General features: G+C 36.7%; 1 protein-coding gene and 1 long non-coding RNA gene across 2 annotated transcripts; both read left to right on the forward strand.

Annotated features, from left to right (window-relative positions):
- Nucleotides 1–2,869: 2,869 nt before the first annotated feature.
- LOC129903565 (uncharacterized) lies at nt 2,870–4,153 on the forward strand. Its single transcript, XM_055979117.1, has one exon. The coding sequence runs from the start codon at nt 2,870–2,872 to the stop codon at nt 4,151–4,153; it is 1,284 nt and encodes a 427-aa protein (XP_055835092.1).
- A 514-nt stretch (nt 4,154–4,667) lies between these two features.
- LOC129903749 (uncharacterized) lies at nt 4,668–13,205 on the forward strand. The gene is made up of 3 exons (XR_008770288.1): nt 4,668–5,018; nt 12,744–12,933; nt 13,043–13,205. It is a non-coding gene; the product is annotated as an uncharacterized LOC129903749 (long non-coding RNA).
- The last annotated feature ends 5,589 nt before the right edge of the window (nt 13,206–18,794 follow it).

Genomic DNA, 18,794 nt, shown 5'->3' on the forward strand with positions numbered 1-18,794 from the left:
TGCTGCGAACTTGCTTGTCTGTCTTCCTTATTTTTGCGCCGATTTTCTTCTTCCAAGACAGCGGCTGCAATTTCATCGAAAACTAGACTGTCTGTATTGTTCGTCAGGTTGATGATGAGTTGATCATACGAGTCAGGCAGACTTTGAAGTAGAAGCTCCGCACGTTCAGTACCCTCTATTTTGCAACCCATTGTTGTAAGTTGCGAAAACAGAGTATTCAAAGTATTGATGTGTTCAGTAACTGACATGGACTCTGCCATTCGAAGAGTATACAATCTTCTTTTTAAGAAGATTTTATTATGCAAAGACTTGGCCTCATACAACCCTGTAAGGGTATCCCATATTTCCTTCGCCGTCCGCTTTTCCGCTACACTAGACAACACTTGATCAGCTAGTGCCAAGTGTAGATCAGCAACTGCGTTGCTGTCTATGTCGTTCCACTTGCTGTCATCAACAATGTCTGTGGGCCTGCCATCAATTGCAGCTAAGCAATTGTCTTTTCTCAATATCGCTTTTATTTTCATTTTCCACAATGAGAAATTAGTCTCATTGAATTTTTCAACATCAAACTTTGTTGTACTCGACATTGTTATTTGCTTCACATCCTTCTAGATCGTTTCTGAATATTTTTACGAACAGTCGTGACAAACTGTACCGTCACCAAAATTTACTATTCACGTGAATAGTACTATTCACCGAATTTTACTATTCACGAAAAGTTACTATTCACAGATAGTATCTTCACATAAAATAGACAGAATAACCGAGGGCTCTGATACCACTGTTGGGGGGAGGAAGCACCACAACTAAAGTTTGATATGATGAAAATAATAAATATAAATTGGACACGAGAATTTTACGTGGAAACCCCTCTAAATGATAGAAGGGAAAAACCACGGGGTAGAAGGATCTCACTAATTTAATATGGAGTACACAGCTCTCAAATACAAGGAGAAAACAACAATTAACACTTCTCTCTTGTAAAAGGAACAACTACTAAAGAGAACACTCAAGACTACAATATTTATCTTGGTGTAAAACTCTCTTTGTATTCTTACTCTCTCTTTCTGGGATGATTTCAAATGAGGGCAAGAGACCCTATTTATAGGAGAAAGAAAACGCGTATACGCGTTTTCTTACCGTGTAAATTTGCAGCCAACTTTTCCCAAATCTGCAGCCAACTTTGTCAAACAAAGTTGCTGCCTCTTGGCCCCTTTTTTTGACTCCCTTTTGCAGCAACTTTTATTGACTTTCATTTCCCTTTTGCAGCAACTTTTATTGACTTTCACCGCTTAATAGGCCAATGTGGCGATGATAACTGGGTAGACATCATATACAGTCTTTCAGATTTAATTATTTCAACTAATGCAAGATCTGAAAAAGCAACAACCCTTTGGAAAAATAATCGCATGTAAGTTCAAACTCATACATACTAACGGAATGCAACACTTAGTAATTCAAGCCTTTACATTTTAGTAATAATAATTAATAAATGATTATTCCTCCTAGATCCTAACCAGCACATTATACCATCATTTTTGTAGGTTTATACACTATTGAGTTTCAGAAAAGAGGACTGCCTCATGCACATATACTACTGTTCCAGCATCCCACATTAAAAAGTCCATCCATAGATCATATCGACACAATTATAACAGCTAAAATACCTGATATGGAAGTCGATCCTGATGGCTATAATGCGGTCAAGAACTACATGATGCATGGACCTTGTGGAGTCTTCAATCCCGAATGTCCATGTATGAAGCAAGGAAAGTGCACCGAACATTTTCCAAAGAAGTTCAACAATCAAACAACTTTTGATGCAGATGGATTTCCTATATACAGGAGAAGAAACACAAGTACCAAAGTCAATAAAAATAATGTCTTTTTAGACAACAGATATGTCGTCCCTTATAACAGGAATTTGATTGTCAAATTTGATGCACATATAAATGTCGAGTTATGCAATTACTCAAGATCAGTGAAGTATCTATTTAAATACATCAATAAGGGATCTGATAGAGCAACCGTAAGTATAGAATGTACAAATACTGATGCAGAACGTGATGAGATCAAAAGATATCTAGATTGCAGATACATATCAGCTACAGAAGCTTGTTGGAGGATTTTCAAATTTGATACATCGTAGAGAGCCAGCAGTTGTGTGTTTGACATTTCATTTATCGGGAGAAAACACCATAGTATTCGAAGAAGAAAGGCGCCCTGAAAAACATACTAAGCAGACCCGATATAATAAAAAAAAATCACGAAATGTTTTGAGGCAAACAAAAAATATGATGATGCGTGAGAACTGACATATTCAGATTTTCCAATGCGTTGGGGCTGGGATACAACAGGAAAAAAATGGACCAGATGGAAAAAGGGGAAGTCAGTTGGTAGAATTTACTTCACACACCCTGCAAGTGGAGAGAGATTTTACATGAGAATGCTACTTAATTTTGCCAAAGGAAGTACTTCCTTTGAAAGCATAAGAACAATTAATGAAGTCCGGTACAACACTTATAAGGAGGCATGCTACACATTAGGATTATTGGAGGATGATAAAGAGTAGAATGACTGCTTGGTTGAAGCTGTATGTTGGGCATAAGGAAATGAGCTGAGAAATCTCTTTGTGATGATACTAATTCACTGTCAAGTGTCTGATTCAACCAAATTTTGGAGGACCAACTATGAAATTTTATCAGAAGATATAACATCATTACAACGAAAGAGGTTTCAATTGAAAAAATTACAGTTAAGTGAAAAACAACTTCAATCATATACATTATTAGAGATTGAAAGCATACTTCTAAAGATGGGAAAAAGTTTGAAAGACATACAGGGAATGCCACTTCCATAGTCGTCTTTGATGAATGACACAGGGAATCGTCGAATCAATGAGGAACTAGAATATGACAAAGTATCTTTAAATAAAGAGCATGATAAATCATTCGAACTCTTAAATGATTGCCAAAAAATAGCTTATGATGCAATAATAACATCAGTTGTAAATGAAGAAGGCCGTTTATTTTTTATAAATGGACATGGTGGTACCGGAAAGACATTTCTATGGAATACAATAATTTCCAAGTTGAGATCACAATCAAAAATAGTTCTTCCTGTTGCTACTTCTGGAATAACAGCTTTGTTATTACCAAATGGTAGGACAGAACATTCACGATTTCATATTCCTTTGGACGTCAATGCAGAATCAACTTGTGAAATAAGACAGGGCAGTCAGTTAGCTGAACTACTCCTAATAACTTCTTTAATCATTTGGGATGAACCACCAATGGAAAATAAATTTTGTTTTGAAGCCTTAGACAGGACCTTGAGAGATATCCTTCGTGTGAAATATGAAAACAGCTCTGACAAACCATTTGGAGGCCTAACAGTCGTATTTGGTGGTGGTTTTCATCAGATTCTACCTGTAATTCCAAAAGGGGCACGAGCTGATATTGTAGATGCATCGCTCAACTCTTCATATTTGTGGCCATTTTCAACAATTTATGAGCTGAAACAAAATATGCAACTTTGTAGTGGAAGAGTAACTGATTCTGACGCTGTTGAAATTACTACTTTCGACAAATGGTTGTTACAAATTGGGGATGGATCCTTCTATAATGAAATTGACAATGAGCTTATTAAATTGCCTGTTGATATATGTATCACATCATCCAACGATCCAGTTGGATCAATAGTCGAGGCAGTTTACCCATCCCTCATACAGAAGTACAACGATCCAACATATTTACAAGAAAGAGCAATATTAACACCTAAAAATGAAATGGTGCATGAGTTTAATGATACAATTATGAAAATGATACTAGGTGAAGGAAGAACATATTTTAGCTCGGACAATGTCTGTAAAGCAAGTGTTAACACTAATGATGAAGATCTATTGCACCCAACAGAATTTTTGAATAGCTTAAGATTTCCGGGAATCCCTAATCATGACATTCAGTTAAAAGTAGGCACACCAATTATGCTTCTCAGGAATCGAAACCAAAGTGAAGGACTATGCAATGGAACAAGATTGATTGTCACACATCTTGGTAACTGGTCTATTAGCGCAAATATCATTTCTGGAAAGAACATTGGCTCAAAAGTAACAATACTAAGAATTATTATGTCTCCTAATGATTCAAAGTGACCATTCAAGTTTAAGAGACGACAACTTCCTTTAGCATCATGTTTCGCTATGACAATTAATAAAAGTCAAGGACAATCTCTCAACCATGTTGGATTGTATCTTCCTAAATAAGTATTCACCCATGGCCAATTATATGTAGTAGTATCCTGAGTAACAACAAGACAAGTATTAACTATACTAAATGTTGACGACGACATGGAAGACCCTATGTTCATCAAAAATATTATTTACAAAGAAGTATTTCAAAATATATGCCTGGAAACTGAAATAGACACGAGGTATTTCTTTATATCACTCATTAATATTCTTTAATCCTAATAATTCTTAACCGATTATGCTCATCTAACAGTATTCTGCTTTGGGATAAGTAGTTATACACTTGAAAAGTGATGGTGTGGATGAAGTACCAAAATCTCACCAAAAGACTATACAACTACAGGAATTTGGGATAAGTACCGATTAACATTATTTCATTTGACCTTATATTATACTTATTTGGTTTACACCATTTCTCTACAATAGACAATAAAGATTCTGAATGTCCAATTCATGTATTTTGCTGGCAAATCGCGGAAAATAAAATATAAAGTAAACGAAGAATTTCCTTAGATTACTCTATAAGAGGTCAAGGGAGAAGACAAACTATGCCATCTTCTGCTTCATCCAGCTTGAGCGGAGAAGATGAGTAACCTAAAAAGCAGGTTGTTTTTCCGCCATTATGGTACTCTTCCTAGCTGGTCTAACAGAGATCAGCGAAGGAGAGCTCACAACCTGCACCAGCAAGAAAAGCAAATGCTTTCTGCAACCATTATATTGCCCTGCAAAATGCCTATCAAAATCTCCAAGTGACCCGAAGGCTAAACCAGTAAGCTCTACATAAACAATCATCCATGTAATTCTTCTCATGATCATGCTTTATGTGTCATTTAGCCTAACTCAAAATGCCCTGCATATTTAAGTATCCAACTATTGAATTGTTACATCCAACAATATTATATATGTTTATAGATGTTTCCTTGATGACAGACCTTACATCTTTTACAATATGGATTATGTGCTTCTTCATTGCTAAAATGAATTTGGAAGATAAGTCCTCCATACTTGATAAGACTCACTGTGATATTGAAATAAGTACATCAGCTTTGCCGTCCAAAATTAAACAGGCAGCATGTTAGTAGGAAATACTCAAAAGAGAGCGCCAATGATATATATATATATATATACATAGAGAGAGAGCTCTATATACACGCATCTTTGATTCTGAGAAAATAATGGGAAGAGTGCTAGCAGCGAGCTCAGGATCAGAGAATTGAAAACCAAAATGCAAACTTAATTCCTAAATGCATATCTCCATACCAAATGACTGGAAAAATAATTAAGCACTACCCAATTATAAAAAGAGAAACAATTTTAAGAAATTAAGCCATAAACTATTGGAGACAAAACATATTTCTTTTTATAGCTCAAGAATAAGCATAACATACTTGCATTAGAATGAACTTTATTAAGATATAAAAAATATTAACACTACATGTATAAAACTTTTTGAATTAAAAGAGTTAGCTGGACCTAATCATATTTATTAATATCTTGGTCACATACTGCCTACGTATCACCGTCCAATAAGCCATTCTTTACAACAAATCATGATCAGCTGCATATACTAGCTAAGCTTCCAATATATTTGTGATATACTCCATCTTCAAGTTGCTCGATCGATCATTAGAGCTTGATCCTCTCAAGTTGTAGTCAGGAGGATAATCGCGACTAATTGTTCAAAACAAGTGCTTCATAGAAACCCAATTCTACAGCCTGGATGAACAGAAGGATAAGAGTTAAAATATATGGCCCTACCAGAGAATACGGAGTGCAAGAGAAGACAATATTTATTCGATTTATTAATTTTATGACCACTTAATTTTATGTAATTTTGTGTTTGCTTCTGCCAAATGAGTGAGCTCTACATAAGCAATCATCCATGTAATTCTTGTGATGATCATGCTTTATCTGTCATTTAGAATAGCTCGGAATGCCCTGCATATTTTAGTAACCAAGTTTTGAATTGTTGGATCCAACGATATTATATACGTTTATGGATGCTTAATTGATGGGAGATCTTACATCTTTTATAATGTGGATTACGTGCTTCGTGATCGCTAAAATGAATTTGAAACATAAGTTTACTATACTTAATAAGATTCACTGGGATATTGCAATAAGAAGATCATCTTTACCGTCCAAACAACATTATAATGCTCGCGCAAAAGGCGGCCAAATTCCTTAGTGGAGGAATAAAGAGTGAAGTAATGTGGGCAACTAATGCCACCAACGTGAAAAGGAAGAAGCTGCCCAAGATCACTAACTCCAACGTTCTCTGGAACGTTAACCACAAATGAAGAATAGCAATAAATCCAAATGAGAATAAAGATATGGCATCAAATGCCACAACGGACAAAAGAAGTAATCACCATAATGACTAATGAGTAAGGCAATAATGCCTAATGTTATGTTAGGAATAGAATAAAAGAATTGAAAAAGCACTTTAACACAATTTTGATAATATTAAAATGCTCACATAATCAACAGTCTGTGAACTAGAAATACGAGTAAGAAATTTTGTTGACCAATGAAAAGATGTTACATATTTCCGACATTTCATAATTTTAGCACGAATACTTTATTGGCTCACTCGCTTAAATAAAAGGTAAAATAATAAAATTTTAAACTATTCTTTAAAATAAAATTTGAAACTCCACTGACCAAATCGCCGCCCCTCCTCTTCTCCTCTCCCTATTCCCACTGTGAAACAACCAAAACCCATCAGAGAAAGCCACCGCCGCCACCACTTTTCTTGCCGGTGAGACCAACCTAAACTTTCTCCCTCACCCGTCTCCATCTTCATTGCACCCTCACCATTTTTCGTTCCTCTTTTGTAAGACCCCGGAAATGTGAAAGGTCCTAAACTAAGGAACAAAGGATGAATTCTCAGAAAGTGCAGAAAACTGGCATCAGAAGCTGATCACAGAAGCCATCACAGGCTGTGGTAAGCATCACGGACCGTGGTGACCAACCATGATAGAGATTCAAGACTTAGACTTGTAGGGGACAGACCAAGATGGAGGACCATGGGCATGGTGAGCACTACAGACCGTGAAGCCTTCCGTGGTGACCCCTCACTAAGACCCTCTAGAAATTTCCCTATGCAAGGTCCACGGACGACCACTACGGATCGTGAAATCCTCCACGGATCGTGGTGTGTCCTCATGGTAGACACGCTGCAAGTCCACTTGCAGGACCTGCACCACGACCACCTTTCATGGTCGTAGTGCCCTTCACGAACCGTGAAGAGGCTTCATGGTGAAACTTCAGAGACTACCCTGCAGGCTCTTTCTAAATATTTTTCCAAGTCCCTTACCATGGGACCCCACCACGGACTGTGATGAGCATCACAGACCATGAAGGGACCCCGTGAAGCCAGTTTTGGTCAGATTTTAAAAGGGATAGTTTGGTCTTTTCTTGTATTTTAATTCAAAGTGGTATCGTTTTAAGGGTAGAATTCACCCATCTAAAGCCCCTAAACCCTTTCAAGACTTCATTCTACACGCTAAGTGTAACACCCCTCAAAATTTTTCCCTAAGATTCGGACCTTCCTTGTACACGTGTAGAGTCTAACTCAATTATTTTAAAGTATGTGCTTGAGTCAAGATGAGTCCCTCACTAATTGAAGAGTGTTGGAGGCGATGTGGGGTCATAGAGGACCCCTAGGACCAAGCTAAGTCCAAAAAGGTTCGTCGTGGCTAAGTTAGGATGAGTTCGTGTATGGGGTCGACTTCTAATGACCCTATCTTTTGAAAGATGACAATCTGGATGGCCCACGACCCATCAAATTAAATTTCGTCGAGTCTTCTTTACAACGCCACCAAAAATGTAATTTTTAAAGTTTGGAGTCGAAAGATACGACGATCCTAAGACGAACTAGCACGGCGGGGATTTCAGTCCTCGATTGCAATTGCTGGAAAACTGGGCTTGGCGCCACAGTGGCGCGATGCGCCACTATCGCGCCAGGAACATGCCTCAGTAGTTTGGTCCCTGGCGCGGCGCGCCACTACGAGGTGTGCAAGATTTTTAAGCCAATTTCCAGAACCCAGAAAGATTTGGCCTTGACGCTGTAAGGGCGCGATGCGCCACTATCGTGCTAAGAATGTGCCTCAGTAGTTTGGTCCTTGGCGTGGTGCGCCACTAACCGATGTGCAGGTTTTTAGGCGAAATCGACCTGGCGCTGCAATGGCGCGATGCGCCACTGTCGCGCCAGGAGCGTTTTAGCCTATTTTTCAGAATATTTGAGCAGGGGCAATTTGGGAATTCACCCAAATTATATATGTATCATCCTTGGGCATTTTGGGATAATAATTTGCAGCCTCACTCTCTCTCTAAAAAGCCCTAGAAATCCCTTTCTCTTCTTCTTCTTCTTCTTCTTCTCTATTTCCATCAAGAATTGTTCCAAGAGCTTCAAGATTTGAGTTCTCCATTGAAGACCCAACCACAAGGTTTTCTTTAAGTCTTCACTAAGGTATGTAAGGCTATCCAAAACATGGGTTGAGTCCACCTATGTGCCCTACTCTCACTTTGAGGTTAGATGTCCATGAAAATGGAGCTCCTTGGTGTGGTTTATGCTTGAACAAGTTTTGTCTCCTATTTATTTGATTCTTTATGTGTTGAGGTTGTTGAGCTAAGAAGTTCCTAAAATCTCCATGTTAGTATAAGTTGATGGAGATGACTTGTTAATATGCTTTGTTGATTTCCTTAACCATGTGTTCATGTTAAATATGTCAATTTCCTTAAATGTGATATCCCTCTTGAGTTGTTGGTTTAAAACCTTAGAGTTGTAACGAGTCCTAAGGAGGTGATAAATGAGGCGAGGATTGGGTTGTTATGTTTGTGGGATGTTGTAAATTCTTGTTAAAATTAAGCTTGATTGAGTTGATTGGAGGATAGAATTGACGAGTGGACAAGGTCCTAAATGAGACTTGCCATTATGACTTGATTGAGTTGAGATGAGAATAAAGTTGACGAGTTGGCAAGGTTCTAAATGAAACTAGCCGTAAGGGCTTGTTTGAGATGATTGGATGGAGTCTTATGAGCATAGAGTCATGGGAGGAGTATCGAGCATCGAGGCGGGCGAGAGTATAGTCCGTACTCGAACCCCAGAAACTACGCTGCCAACGTAGGTAGGGATGGAACCGTTAAAGTCGGATGCTTCCCATGGGATCGAACCGTTAAAGTCGGATGTTTTCCATTTATTTGTCCTGAAATGATAGGACTTGACTAATCGATCGTATCCATGATTAGGGAGGCGTTCATGCCCTGGCAAGGTATGGACGGACGTGGCAATAACGTCTGATTGTTGTACTATCACCGGCTCATAGGTGATGGTTGTCGGATAAGAGAAACTCCCATTTAGGTCTTGCTAGTACTCCGAGTCAGTTGAGTTGAGTGGCATGAGATTTGGTCCGGTCTAAAACACTTCTTGTTAGACTTAGTATCCTTGAGTGAGCTGTTACTTAAATCATGAGCTGAGATTTGCGAGCTAGATAAATCCTTATCTGATGATTATTTTATTCGGCCATTTTACATACTCGTACATTCCATGTACTGACGCCATTTGGCCTGCATCATTTTATGATGCAGCGACAGGTACTAGAGATCATCAACCGGTGCTTCTTTGAAGATCCACATACACTTCCAGCCAGTTGGTGAGTCCTCCTAGTTTCCGGAGGATGTTGAGTTTTCTTGTATAGTTTTGTTGTCGTTTTCTTTATTTTGATTGTTGGTAGCCATGAGCTTGTCATTGGCACCTTCTAGACTTCGATAGAGGCTTCATAGACTAGAGTGTAGGAAGGTTGGACTGCTATTTTGAGAAGTCTTATTATAACTGTTTTGATGAGTTGATAGTAATTGGCCCTCGGCCCTTATATTATGAATAGTGTGTCTATGATTGAGTCTTCCTTTGAGTGAATGTGATCGAATGATAGTGTGACTGAATCAGGTGGTTTGCTTGAAGATCAAAAATGGCTTTTGAGTGTCGGTCACGTCTAGGGTACCCTCCCGGGGCGTGACACTAAGGTTAAAGACTTACAAATCCCCTCTTCTCAAGCTCTCCCAAAAATTCCAAGGCAAGATTAGGGTTTCATCTCAAGACCTCTCCAAGTCTCCATCCCTTCTCAAGTCTTCATTAGGGATTTGTTTCCCCCAAGGTATGTGGGTTTCATCCATGGGTTCTTCCACCCATGGAGCCCAAATGTTTTTCCAACTTGATATTTTAAATTCTAAATGATGAATTCTTATGGGCTTTACTTAATGACTTTAAATGCATATATTATGATATATTTGAAGTTTATTTACCTATATTGATGTATATTGACCCTCAATTTCATGAAATGAATGATTTGGTAAGGTGCTTATATGAAGGCTTGAAAGTGGTTCTGAAGTGTATATATTGTGGGTTGTTTAAGATGTGTATATTTTGATGCATTTCCATCACTCTCATGCATGCAAGAATTCTTTAAATCCATTCGAAGGTTTATGAAATGAACCCACCTAGTTTCCTTATGTTAAAGTGAAGTTGAAATGAAAGTTTTTGACTCCAAATGAAAGTTACGAAGTAATTGTTTTTAATAAGGGAGTCTTATGATGAAATGATTGAATGATGAAAGGGCTTCTAGCCAAAGCAAGGTTCCAATGTGAAAGGACAATTCTCGCGTTGAATCAAATGAAATGTTTTAAAGAGCTATTCCACCGAATGATGATTTGATCGTTAAGTTATACAATGCTTATGTTATTATGTTATCTAAATGTATTCCGTGGGATTGACCTAACACCGAATGTAGCATGTAGATGGGAACTCGACCTAAGGGGCCCTTAAGTAAAGTCTCATGTTGCATTAACTATGCGCCAAAATATGGGCCCTTGTCGGCTAGTTAGGCTAGTGGATCCACGATTAGCCATTAAAGTTAAAGCAAAAGAAATCATTAAAGTTGACAGAGTTCTACCTGGCAAGTAGACTCCCTGTGCCAATGTAGGAGGTTATGTTGGATTGCATGTAATAGCTCGCATGGTCTTAAATGTCGATTACGGTCATCTTCCCACAAAATAAATGTTTTAAGGCTTCATATGATGATTTCTCATGCATTCATTCACTTATGCATATTGCTTATACCATAATGTTCTTCACTATATAGCATGTTCACATACTTAGTACATTCAAACTAACTCTTAATAATTCAAATCATGTGATCTTATCAATAATGTGATGGTTAAAGGATTGAGCCATACGAGTAAGAACCTTTAGTTCCCAGGCTTGAACAGTGACACCACTCGGTGCAAGTCCATTTGCTCCAACCTTAGTGGGTGGGTCTACCTGCACCTTTGCTTGTGATTATTTCAGGTAGTCTGACAAATTAGTCGAGGTATGCACAAGTTGCCTCCAAAACTAACGTCATTGAGAAACCTTCTTCAAACACTACTAATAGACGTCATACAACATTCTATTCAAGCATTCCACCTTTAAAGTCCCTACTGGTTAAAGTTGGTCAAGTGTTTTGGTGATAGGAGTAGATGCTTTACTGAACTCATTCTACTGCTTTCTTACTCTTCAAATAATAGGAATTTCTCCATTTTTTCGAGGTCTCAAAGGGGCGTGGAAACGCATAAGAACTCTTGAATGGAAAAGGTTTCTTTCATTCCAAGTTGAATTTGGTTTACCGTATTTCTTGTTGCATTAGCTGGGAGAAGGAGCTTCTCTGAAGCAATCATGTATCATATTTTTGCCTTTTCTTTAAGCATTTGGAATGCTTGACATACATGAGCAACAACAACAACATACCCAGTGAAATTCCACAAGTGGGGTCTGGGGAGGGTAGAGTGTACGCAGATCTTACCACTATCTTATGGAGATAAAGAGGCTGTTTCTGAAAGACACTCGGCACTTGAGCATGTCTGTCTAATTTTACGCACATATTGGGCCAGACAGGTTTTATATAATACTAAGACTTCAAAACTTTTGATGAAGGATCATATTTTTCTTTGTAATTTCTTTTAGGTGTTTCGTCAGCACTTAATCGATCAAAGAAAAAGGAATGCAGAAAAAAGATACTCGTAATAGAATTTCTCTGTTTTGTCTGTCCTATTTTGCAATTTCTTGAGAACTTCCTCCATGTGTGTCCATAAGAAGTGTTGGATAAGGATACATCTTTGATGTGTGGGGGAGCATGCTATCAGTTGTCAATTAATAACATTTCATTGTTGAAGTATTTATATCTTTGAGTGCCAGTGTTTAAAATCAAAATCAGGTGGAGAATTCTGTTGAAAAGTAAAGTTGACTCATTGACATTGCTATTTGCGCTAATCTTGATTTGGTTTTATCTTTGTTGCCATGGTATGGAAAACAGTCTTGTCTCTCTTTATAAGGTTTCATCCTTCTGTTGCAGACATCAATGGCTTCCTCATATCCAATTTCCTGCTTTATAAATATGCTTTTATTCCTTGTATGCCTTAACTTATAATGATATCTTACTGGTTCTTCAAATTTCAGGGTCCTCTCTTTCAGCAGCGCCCTTACCCATCTCCTGGAGCAGTCTTGCGTAAAAATGGTGAAATTGCTTCTCAAAGGAAAAATACTAAATCTAATCTTACCCCTATATCCAAGAGAGGTGATGGTAGTGATGGACTGAGTGACGCTGATTGAAGAATTTAAGCCATTGTGTTATATTTATTTGCTTAAAGTAAGTTCCCCCCACCCCACACCACCCATCCCCAGACAAGTCTTGACATTGTCAGCTTGAATGCGGTTGCTGTATATTTTTAACTGTCAAATCATTTTTCTCATTTCAGGGAGGATTCACAGAAAGGGAACTTTTCCCAGTTGAAGTTGCTTCACCACAAGGAGCTAGTCATACTCACATTCTAATCGTAGAGGCTGCAAGAACAGGCATGAATGAATATTCTTCTCGAAGTTCCTGACATACTGCTGAAAGAATTTCATCCAAAAATGCAATAGGCGAACATAAAATTTGCAGTTAAAATGCTAGTGTCTAAATTCCTCCCACTCCTTCAGAAAAGACTTCCAAACTTCATAAACAGGGACTGTTGTAGGAGCATAGGCCAGCCGCTGTATAGAAAGCTATTTATTGTAATCCTATATATGTTTGGCATACGGTTTTTTTTTCTTTTTTTTTTCTTTGAGAAAGAGATGTCATGAAAAGGAAAAAATTGAATTCTCTACAGTAGTCACCACTCTTGCAGGATTAGGAAGCTAGAACACTTGGATCCTACTGAGTGTTCACTTCTCTTATCTAATTCGTTTCACTATATTATTCTAAAAAGGAAATTTTCATTTATCATTTAGTTTTGAGGCGAGGGTCCGTCGTAAACCACCTCTCTACTTTCCAAGGTAGGGGGCGGGGCGATAAGGTCTCTACATACTACCTCTTCAAATTCTAATTGTGGAATTATATTGAGTATGGTGTTGTTCATTTAGGGTACGGTGATGTTCATTTAGGGACGTTTGGTACAAAAATGAATAACGCAGGGATTAATAGTGTAGGAATTAGTAATGCAGAGATTATTTTTTATCAAGTATTTGGTTCATTGCTTTCTATCAAATCTTGCATTTGGTTTAAAATTCTATAAAAAGTTTCTTTCCAATATTACCCTTGAATTATTATGGAATTTTTTATTTCATGTAATTGGATCAAGGTAAATAATTGTCAGATAATATTTTTTTTTGTGGCCTTCTAACTAGCTAATAGAACAATAATTTTGTCGTCATGTTTGCTATTTTCTCATTTGAATTATTTGAGGGTAAATAATTATCATCTTAATAAATTGATCACTCTCAAAACGTCAATTTTCAATCTAATAAAGATAAATCGTCTACTTTTAAAATCGAAAAGACGGTAAACAATTGTAAAATTGAATAAATCATTTGTGTTTATATATAAAAATTACAAGTTGTAGCTTTAATGTGGAGTTAATATCTTAAAAGGTCATTCAACTTAGAGAATTTATCTAGCAATGTTATTGAATTTTGTCTTGTATCAGTAAAATCACTCAATTATGTTTTTGTATCAACAAAATCACTCAACAAAATTAATTATCAAAAAACAAAAAATTGACATGGCAATTTTTTTTTATATTATGTAAATGTAACCACAAATAAATAAAATTTAAAAATTTGACATGGCAATTTTTTTATATATTCTGTAAATATGAATTTATAAATAAATAAAATTTGTAAGCTAATTTATTTAAATAAATTTACAAGTACAAAACTAAAAATATAAAACATTAAATCAAGAAAATAAACAAAATGAAGAAAAGGACTTGAGGGGTATTTTTGTCTTTACTTATTTAACCCATGGTATTAAATCTTATGTATTACTAATACCACCAAATGGAAGGTATTAGTAATACATCCTATAATACCATGTAGGGTGTATAACTAGGTAAAATAACACTTATACCCAAAAATGGAAAGTATTTACCCTTAAATACTTCATTACTTTCATAACTTTTTTTATTTTAAAATGACAAAAATTTATTTTAAAATTCGTGCACTGACATCGGCATGACGTCAACACCCATCCTATATGATACTGATAAGGTATCAATATACCTACAGAGTATCACAGAGGATTAAGTTTAATCCTATATGATACCGATATAGTATGAATATACCGACGGAATATCACAAAGAATATACTTTTTACTAATTTAGAGTTTAATAAATAAGATTGTAATTTTAATAATTTTCTCTTACCTGTTTTATTTTTATTTCTTAAAAAAAGAGCTCAATCATATATGATACCGATAGAGTATCAATATACCGACGGAGCATCACAGAGAATTAAGCTCAATCTTTTATGATGCCAATATAGTATCAATATATAGATGGAATATAACAGAAGATTATTTCATAGCAGTGATGATGACGTCAGTATGACGTCATGCAAGAAATTAAAAAGAGAAAATAGGGTAAGATAGTAAATAATTTAGGTTGGATCCAATTTAGGTAAATAATTTCATAATTGAGTCTATTTTGTGTAATTTGAATTAGTTATACATAGGCCTACAATTTCTACCAAATATAATACTAAATAATACCATACATAATACATGAACTGTTAACTTTTAATACATCCTACCAAACGACCCCTTAATGTTTTGTTGATACTACTTGACTCCCTTCTCTTTAAAAATCTTTCAGACGTAGAGTTGGAAATTTATTTTGGCACCAAAATTGGAGTGGTTAGATGACCTTCCAAAGTGGTTTTCCTTGTTGAAAATCAAAATGATATAGCATCTCTAGAGGCTTAATGTAAGTTGTTAAAATTTATGTAGTACTTCTCCATTTTTTGATCGTGTAACTTGTTTTCTCTATTTTCTAAGGAGAAAGGTCATTTTTCTCATTTTTAGAAATTTAAACTATTTTGATGTGCGTTACTTAAGCTGAGAGTCTCTCAACCAAGTTTAAATGAGTTAAAGTTTTGAGTATAAAAAGTATTTAAGTATGAGTTCATAAAGAAGTTTGATAAGTATGAGATAAAAGTATGAGAAGATTAAACGAAGCATTTTGAGTTCTTACATACAGTTTAGTATGAGCATATCATTTTATGTTTTGGGAGTAGTATTGAGCATCGAGTTGGACAAGACTCAATTCACTCTAGTTCCACAAACTATGTAGCCAACGTAAGATAGGATCGTACCAAAAGTCGGACTCCTCCTCCTCTGAGAAGGCTCATAAGATGGATCCATAATTTAAAGTTTGTCTCATGCTTTGACAAGGTGTGGGATGGCTCTGACAATGTGGGCAAGACGTTATATCATCACGTAGCTCATAAATGATGGTTGTCGATTAGAAAAACTCCCCAAGAAGTATAAATTATTATATTTTATATACTAAGTTGCATTATTATCTTTTTAAAGCATGGTCTCTTATTATATTTCATGCTTATTTGAGTTGGCTGTTTTCAGAGTTGAGTATCCTAAGTAAGTTTTCTTTTGCTATTTTACATACTCATATATTTCATGTACTGACGTCATTCGACCTGCATTATTTTTGTAAGACCCCGAAAGTTGAAAAGTCGGAAAAACAAGGATCTAAATATGAAATTCTAGAAAAATGCAGCTTTTGGCACAAGGTGATGACCACAAGGGCCATCATGGGCCGTGCTATGCACCACGGTTCATGGTGTGCCACCGTGGTGGAGTTTCTGAACCTCAGACCCTACAGGAAAGGGTCCAAGACTGGGATACGGGCCGTGGTGCCCTTCGTGGTGACCTCTCCTATGAGACCCTCAGAAAACATTCCAAGGTAGAGACCACATCCCAACCACCACGGGTCGTATAGCCTTTTACGGACCGTGGTGGGTTCCTTGGTCGTCACCCCTACAGACCCTTATATCAGGATCCTCATCATGACCCTCACCGCGGGTCGTGGTGATCTTCAAAGATCGTTATGGTTTTCCTGAAGATCTCGAAGATTTCCCTTTTCCCCAAGATTAAGGCATTGACCACGGGCACCACCACGATCTATGGTGAAGTTTATGAACCGTGGTGGGTCTTCCATGTAGCCCCAGTTTTCAGTTTTAATGAAGGATATTTTCATCATTCCCTATATTTTTTTTAGTGAATGTGGATGGTTTTTGGGACTAAATTCATACCTATTAATTACCCTAAAGCCTTCTAACCCTCTCATTCTCAACATAACTCCCAAAATTCAAAACACTCTCTCCCAAGTTTTCTCTCAAGGTCTTCTTCTTCATCAAGTAATTTAAGGGGATTTTCTTCAAGGTCAAGATTTCATTCTTTTCAATTTAGGGCTCATCAAGGTTAAGGTATGTGAGACTTCAACCGTGGGTTCCTTTCACCCATGGAATTCCAAAGATCTCTTCTCAATTCTCTTATGAATTCTTCAATTAAAAATCCTAATTTCATGATTTGTATTGGGTCTTCTCAATTATGATATATTTCAATGATATTAGCCTAATTATGCATTATTCACATCATATTGCATGATTTTAAGTTGAATTTTAATGACTCGTGCTATATGCTAGTTTCAAGTATGATTTATGAGATATGATCATGATTTTCAGGCTATATCAATGAAGCTTTATGAATGAGTTAAATATGTTTTATGCAAAGAAGGTTATGAAAGATGATGCTATGATGTTTCAAATAAGTTGATGATAGGGCAAGTTAAGTCCCTAAAGATGTTTTATGATCAAAGATATGTAATGATGGAAGGCCTACACCCCCACATTGCATGAGTTATATGATAGATGAGCTAATCCTATGATGTAATTATGACGATGCTAGATGAGCTATGATCTTGGGCACATTTACGTGCCCAATAGCAACTAAAACCCATAAATTATTGCTAGATTTGAAGACAAAATTCCTAAAGTTGAGTTCATATTGTGCATATTTCGTATTGTTGTAACTAAATAGCATATTTAGAAAATTTCAGGTCTAAGTGAGTACAAATGGACATTAGAAGCATGATTTGATGAAAATTGAAACTCAAGGGAGAAATAAAATCACAAGGGGACTAAAATACACTGCAAGAAAGCAAATCGACATCACGAAATAAGGACCTACAGTTTTTATTCTAAAATATGGAATGTATTGGCCAAAACAGTGTAGTCCGCGCCAGGTCTGCGACGGACCTGGCCATGAAGAATCAACAACGAAGAAATAAAATTATTTCATGAGGCAGTGTGGTCCGCGATAAATTTACGTCGCGAACCTTGGATATATGTTGATCAAACCAAAGCGTAAAATTATTTGGCAAAGCAGTGTGGTCCGCGACAAGTCCGCCTCGCGGACCTTAGACATGTGCAAGCTAAATTTGTCCCAAAAGTGGGAAAATGAAATGTTATATTGGAACAAGACAAGTCCGTGTCGGGAACTTTAGTGCGATTGCTTTAACAACACATTTTCTGGTGCTATTAAGAGCACTTTTACATTTTTTATGTGAGCACTGGTTCTTGTCGAAGAGAATCTGAAGAAAGACGAGAGAAGACCTAGTTTGGTGATATTTTCTCCTTTCTTTTCACCTTGAATTCAAGTTTATGTTACAAATTCTTCATGTAATTATCTCACAAACTATGAAAGGCTAAATTCCCTTGTTCTTGGGTTGTAGCCATAAGATGAAAGTTTAATTCTTTTTTGCTTTGGTTGAAAATGGGTTTCATATTAAGTTACTCTTATATTATTGTTTTAATTATTTTAATGATTGATCACCATTAATGCATACTTTTGCCTACATGATATCACCATCTATGGACCGGCGCTACTCCACACTCTCCTCCCCTAGCTAAGTTGATTGCGTTGAAGGCTACCACTATTTGGTGAGTTCCCATGTTTCAGGAACAACACTCCTATCTTTCTAGCTTATGTTATGTATAGACTCTTGAGTTACATTTTGACATTTTTGACTAAAACCTTGAGGGTGAGCTAGGTACATGTCTTAGGCCCCGCCAAGTTTTAAAGTAGAAGGTATGGTTGGACAAATGTATGATGTTAAGTTGACTTTGACTCTCTTTGTATGATAAGTCCCTTAGTCCCGTTATCTCTTATGTTT

The sequence above is a fragment of the Solanum dulcamara genome, chromosome 9 (assembly GCF_947179165.1).
Source record: "Solanum dulcamara chromosome 9, daSolDulc1.2, whole genome shotgun sequence".
Classification (NCBI taxonomy): Eukaryota; Viridiplantae; Streptophyta; class Magnoliopsida; order Solanales; family Solanaceae; genus Solanum; species Solanum dulcamara.

Excerpts from the sequence above, each read along its gene's own strand:
- LOC129903565 (XM_055979117.1), top strand. The coding sequence starts at position 2,870 with ATGAATGACACAGGGAATCGTCGAATCAATGAGGAACTAGAATATGAC.